This window comes from Morone saxatilis, unplaced genomic scaffold (assembly GCF_004916995.1).
Source record: "Morone saxatilis isolate NCDOM2014 unplaced genomic scaffold, NCSU_SB_2.0 Contig9, whole genome shotgun sequence".
NCBI classification, from domain to species: domain Eukaryota; kingdom Metazoa; phylum Chordata; class Actinopteri; family Moronidae; genus Morone; species Morone saxatilis.
The window spans coordinates 21,605,513-21,612,056 of NW_023340268.1; the positions used below are offsets into that span (position 1 = coordinate 21,605,513).

General features: G+C 39.3%; 1 protein-coding gene across 2 annotated transcripts in view; it reads left to right on the forward strand.

The window, feature by feature from the left end:
• The first annotated feature begins 1,996 nt into the window (after positions 1–1,996).
• Positions 1,997–6,544, forward strand: part of anln (anillin, actin binding protein) — a 15,330-nt gene continuing 10,782 nt past the window's right edge. For both annotated transcript variants that reach the window (XM_035680928.1, XM_035680929.1), the window contains exons 1-3: positions 1,997–2,186; positions 5,244–5,394; positions 5,475–5,915. In XM_035680928.1, coding sequence (XP_035536821.1) covers positions 2,169–2,186; positions 5,244–5,394; positions 5,475–5,915 — 610 coding nt within the window. In that variant the 5' untranslated portion in view covers positions 1,997–2,168. The remainder of the gene's footprint in view (positions 2,187–5,243; positions 5,395–5,474; positions 5,916–6,544) is intronic.

A 6,544-nucleotide genomic window follows, 5' to 3' on the forward strand; every position in this document is an offset into this window, starting at 1 on the left:
CACTCTGCAATGTCATTTTCTCCTGTTCTTCTTTGCCTTCCTTGTCTTCTGTTTCCTCATCTGACACTACTTTAATATTCTGAGTCAAATTTAGAGGCAGATCCTCTGTTCCACTGTCTTCACAGGCTTCTGTATTATGTCTTTCATCCTCATTATTTATTTCCTGATTTATAATAAGATCCTTCACTCCATTACGATTCTTGGTCCATATGACCCACAGCCAATAACGATTTTTCCTCATATCTTGAGCAAATAAGTGTACAGATAGTTCAGATAGTTCTGGGAAGAATAAGCTGTATCTCTGTTTGTTATGTTAAAACTTGTAAATGCTCTGACCACAGTTTCTTTTCCCCCCACCACTGCCCATATGTTTTACATGTGGTTAGGGTACCAGGTTTTCACCTGGGGTAAAAGTTGAGCTGTATGAAGGCTATTATCTATATCCATACCTTTTTAATGTCCCTAATTTATTATTTCAGTGATATTTCAACACATGGTTAAAGACTGGAGCACTTCATGTGTCTTTCTTTTTGTATGCTATTTATAGAATAATACATTTGTTTGGGTCTTAAATTGACAAACATTGTATTTATTAATTATGCACAACCTGAAGTTCAAATTTCAATTTCTGAACAGCTATATAGGCATAGTTCTACAAACTATGATAATCACTACAATGAAAAGACAAATAAAGATAAAAGATTACTTACATATAACCAAGGAGAGATTGTGGTGGTAAACTGGCAAAGCTATCCGAAGGCAGAAAATAGCAAAGTAATCGAAAGGCAAAACGATGTCATTCCCCATCATCATGGTTCTGCAGTAAAGACTAAATCTCATCACTGCAGGTGGAGCTTAATTGACAGTTGCTCCTGATTGGATGGTGACATCAAAGTCAGTGAGGTCACCATGGGGTGATCATTGAGTTGCCATGCCTTTTTTTACAGATGTGCTACACACGTTTATTTCTGCAGCACGTTGGTCAAGTCTGTATCTTTTAAATATGCTATATAAATAAACTTTATTTAATTTGAAGCGTAACCACAATAACACTCCACAAAATTGAGTTGTTTATTGTGAAAATAGCAGTTGTAGTATCACCAGGAGGGGGCCAATGATGTGTTATTGATTATCTTTTGTGCTATCTCTTTTCGTTATTGAAATTTGTTGACGGTCCCTGCGCACTGTACATAAAGATCAGTGTTATTCGAGCAGCGCAGGGGCCGGTTTGTTTTGATGAAAATGAGGTTGTAGGTTGTTGTGTACTTTACTAGGGTTGGAAAGAGGCATCGGTTGTGTTAAAATGTTTCAATTATTGATGCGGTTCGAGTCTGTGAGTATATTGCCCACTTTCTCTTACTAGGGGAGATCAGCATTACCTCTCCATCTGGACCAGTTTTAAACTAAAATAATAGTACCAATAATAAATCAGGCTGCTGAGGCAACGCTATAGGTTAACTGATAACTAATCTAGAGCAGCCTGGGAGTTAAGTTTGTGAGTGCTAAAAAGGGTATTTTATTTGGGTTTTTAGTAATGAATGATATTGTATGCTCCCTTCAAGTAATCTTTGTAAGCAGTGAAATAAAATGACTTAATAAAAATGTTTAAATTGATTTTGAGTCACTATATTGTATGTAGGGTTTCAGTTAAATGGTGAAGATGTTTAATCATATATAATTAAAAAGCAACCAATCTGAATTAAGAATGAAAAACGCACGGTTACATTGCTGTAATGAAAGGAGACTCCTGTGCATCAGTGGGCGTATGTTTTAACCGCTTTTTGTGAACCGCTTTTTGTGAATACACAGATGAGTGATTGATGAAAAATGCCACGGTGGAGGGATGTGTGTACTGTGGTGGCGGTGGTGTGCGGTCTGGGTGTGCCTTCGTTGTGACAGCTCGTTTTCTACTTACCCGGGCTGTGATTGGCCCAGCGCGGCTTCTTGATTATGATTGGTTTTCAAGCGTTCCGTTCAACTGTTGGAGTCTGCGCAGTAGGCGCAGCGCTGAAATTCAAATTTGAACAGCAGTTGTTTTGTGCACAGAGAGAAGAGAGGAGCCGAGAAGAGAAGAGAAGCTGAGAGTCGCTCAGCTCGCCTCACTACGTCCTGTTTGCGTACACGGCTTTTAAAATACCAAGTTGATACCAAGGGACAAGCTGTCAAAAATGGATCCATTTACTGAGGTGAGTCGGTGAGCTAACTCAACTAACGTTAGTTCTATCGCCACATATGTAAGTTAACGTTATGTTAGCTATCGAAAGGTCGAGTCGAAAGTGGCGTTAACGTTACCTGCTAATGCTAAGCTACCTAACGTTACAGTTAGTATTTTTATAACGTTGTTAAACACATGTTAGATACATTAGTGGGTCAACTTCTTTATTTCCGTATTACTTTAACGTAAACTGACGTTACCAGACATAAATATATAACGTTAATACATTCAAACAGGGCCAATGGAAACATCTCACGTGCTGTTTCTTTGTCTTGTCAATCTTCGGAAAGAGCAAAATGTAAAATACAAATAACAACTAATAATAATAATAATAATAATAATAGCTAACTAACAGGTTCCAGAGTCCTCTAACGGCTGGATATGTCATCTAGTTTTCTACATGTTATAATTGATCCTGGCTGCTGACTGAGCAGCTCCTTGTACAGTATTATAACAGCCATACTCATGTACCAAAACACACCACAATAACCTAACGTTATTCAAATGTCACAGCTTTGTCTCCATTTAAGGCAATGGAATGTGTCAGGGCTGGAATTTGTCCAACACTTGGCACTCTCTTTACTTGATTTTTCTCTTTGCTTTGACTGTTGTTACCAGCTAAAACTAGAAATGATTAATATCTAATAACATTTCTTGTTACTCCGTTATCTGGGCCAGCACAGTTTGAAATTTCAAACCCAGGAACCACAAGCAGGAGTGGCTCATTGTTGAGGAATGCTGCTAAATGTGACTTCAGGTTTTCCACAGTGCCTGGAGAAGGCGTGCAGTGCAGCTGCAGGAATGTGTTAGGGCTTGCACAGTTAACGTACAGCACAGTAAATCAGATTGTGTGAGGCAAAGGGAGGGAAATGTCATCATCTAAAGAAAAGAGGAAGAGAAAGAGGGCAAGCAAACAGAGGCCTTTTTATCTCTGGTGGAGAAGGACTGTTTTGTGTGTCTTATGTTCCTTGTTAAAGTAGCCAACATACAGACTATGCTGTGCCTCCTTCCACATATTTGCTCTTGTTCAGCAGTAGTCCTGGCTGGAAAATGGAGGATTGGCATATTTTTGCCTTTTTGAAAAAGCCACAGAGTAATTACCCAAAGCAATGAGAGTAATTCTAAATAGGCCCGAGTCTCAGATTCTTTCACTGTGTAGTAGGGCTGCAACTAAAGATTATTTTCAGTATTGAATAATCGGTCAGTTATTTTCTCAATCACTTGATTAGTTGTTTGGTCTTTTAAAAAAAAAAAAAAGGGTCCAGAAAATATTGAAAATGTTAATAAAAAGCTTAAAGTGACATCCTCAAATTTTCCGTTTTGGTCACAACCCAAAGATATCAATTAATATCTTTATAACGTATTAATTTCAAGGTTATAGAGGGCTAAAGAAACCAGAAAATATTCACATTTGACAAGCTGAAATCACAGAATTTGGATTTTTTTTTTCTTAAAACGTGTCTCACAACCCTTACAGCTCTATAGCCTAGACACATTTACAGAGGGAAGTCATGAACTATGCTGCAGAGGCAGAACATGCGTACAGTTAGAAGCTGTAAAAAGTCTCCATCTCATTGAGGGTGTTTGTCATTCCCCCCTCACAGCAGCTGCTGTGAGGTTTCTCTCTCTCTCTCCCAGCCACCACAAGAAGGGAAGATGTTCTCGTTAATGAAGAAGAAAAAAGTAGTTTACTTTTGGGTTTCAGGTAACCTGAATAAATACTGACATCAACAACCAAGAAATACATTCAAATAAAGGGACTGGTGTGTAAAGTTAGAGTAGGCCTGTAATGATTGGTCAGTCGAATATTTGTCAACCATTAACTTTATCACCAACTATTTTGAAAATCTATTAAGCAAGTAATTTGATGCCCATTTTTTGGGCCAAACAGCTAATTCAGCAATTGAAAAAATGATTGACAGATTAATCAATAATGAAAGTAAGCGCAGCCCTAATTTAGAGCAATAAAATGATCTATGTCAATTGATTTTAAACCTGCAACATCCATAGCATGTCAGGTTCTTTGTGGATCTGTAATGTGTGTTTTATTAATAAATAAATAAATAGGGCTACTATTTGGGTAATTTTTGTTGTAAGAGTTTGTGTTTTTGTGCAATAAGTATGGAGTTAAGCTGGGAGCGATCAGCCTAAAGGTCGAGTCATGCTCGTTCAGAACTGGTTCATACAGCGCGTTTCTGACCACTTTACTGTTTGTAGTTTTTCTGAATGGTCACACTGATCGCAGGGTGAAAAGCTGGCCGTTGGGGTTGCTGTGATATCGTTGAAATATGGGGATAATAATAGTGAATATTTTCATATTGTTGCACCTGTTTGTTCAAACGAGAAGTGACGAAATTAGTTGTAGAGAATGAGTAAAGAATCCTAATCCCACGGTGGAAAGGTGTGGGAGGAGGGGGTTTCTGAAACTGATGATCATCTGACAAGGACTTCTGAAGAAGCATACTGCTCACTAAGCTTTGTAGGCATGGTCAGTGCACCTAGCTGTTTGCAAAGAAATAGTTTCATCATGTGACTCCCCCTAAAAGCCCAGATAGTTGCTTTTATGTTTATAAACAGCTAACAGGAGAAAACATTCAGAAGTGTGGGATCACTTGACTAAATTCTAATTCTAATAGTGAAAATGCAGTTAAATCAGTAATTCGGGAAACAACTAATATTAAATCATAAAATAACTGTTTCATCTTTTCATGTCATGTCTTTTATGTTTTGCACCAAAGTAGTATCGATAAGCATTATGGGTATCAATAAAACCCTATCAAACCTACAGGGACGTAATAAAAACACCTCTTAAAAAGTATGTAATCCAATACAGTAGTCCTGCCACAGATAGTACCTCCTGAGCAACTTCTAATATAACATTAAGATCGTCAGTTCTTTGGTTTGAGGCTTTAATGTGTGTGGTTGTTGTATGATACAATAAATAATTGTACAGGTGATCATACTAGTCTGTCCAGCCTCTGCATGTATAAAGCAGCCATAGAGTAACTTTTTCCCCCTGTCCAACCAGAAACTGTTGGAGCGGACCCGGGCTCGCAGAGAAAACCTGCAGAAGAAAATGGCAGAGAGGCCAAATGCAGCCAACAGGCCGATGGTGAAAAGGCCCAGAGAGCCACTGGCTGACACTAATAGTGTGCTCAGTGAGCCAGTCATTGATAAAGGTATGAACACTCTGCTGTCAGTTGGACCACCGCATTGCAGCTCTACTCTTTGCTCACATTTCCCCATCACCTCCTCCCAGTTCCACAGGGCTCCACCAGGCCTTCTCCTTCCAAGCGCAGTCGCTCAGGGGAAAATGTTCAGCCTGCAGCCGGCGAGGAGAACCAGGAGCCGATGTCGATGCGACCCGTGGCCCCCACGCCCCCCGATCCCATAACAGACAAGAAACCACCCGTTGGCCCCGCCAGCGTCCGTCCTTCCTCATCCCTGGAGAAGACTGCTGCCCGGCCTGCGGTCCAGTCTCAGCCAGGGCAGCTGAAAGCTGCACAACCACAGCCAGAGAGGATGGCCGTCACCCCTGCCCCTGATCCTCCCAGCAGCACAGAAGCAGAAATGGGTCCTGTCAGTTCAGCCCCGCAGAGGAACAAGGAGGACCTGGTGGAAGATCCAGCTCCATCTGCTGCTGGCATGAAGTCTCGTCTGCATAGGCTGGCAGAGCAGAGAAAGTGTTGGGATGGCACTGGTAAGAATATCTTGTGTATGATTTCTTTAATAGCTTTTCAGATAGATAAAATAGTAGTCGGCACAATCCAGGACGAAGGTCTAAACAGAATAGAAGATTGACACCAAAATAACAAATGAAAGGGTTTGATTCCACTATAACTGACTGAGAGTTAGCTGTTTATAGACTGATCTAACAGTAGACAGCAACCAAATCAAAAGTAACTACTTGTTCCGTTTTAAAGCATACACGTGCACTGTTCTGTATAGAAGTATGGTTGCGTGATGGGACCAAAATCTCATCACCATATACCACATTTTCTGTAAATAAAGTACATTTATAGTTTATATAAAATCACCACATGGAATTATACACTACAAATAAAAGGCACTCACTTATATTTTTGTCCTTTAACTTAGAAACTAAACAAAAGAGGCAACCTTTCAAATAAACATATAATAAAATATGATTTTTGTTAAAATGTGACAAAACAGCATTCTAATGAAGTACTATGAAGATATGCCCTGGTCTACTGATCTTATTCTCCACATGTAAGAAAACATGTTAGGAATCTTAATAATTTAGCAAATTAATTGCTATATGATTATATACAGTATGACGAAAAACATTGTTTCATCATATATATATAT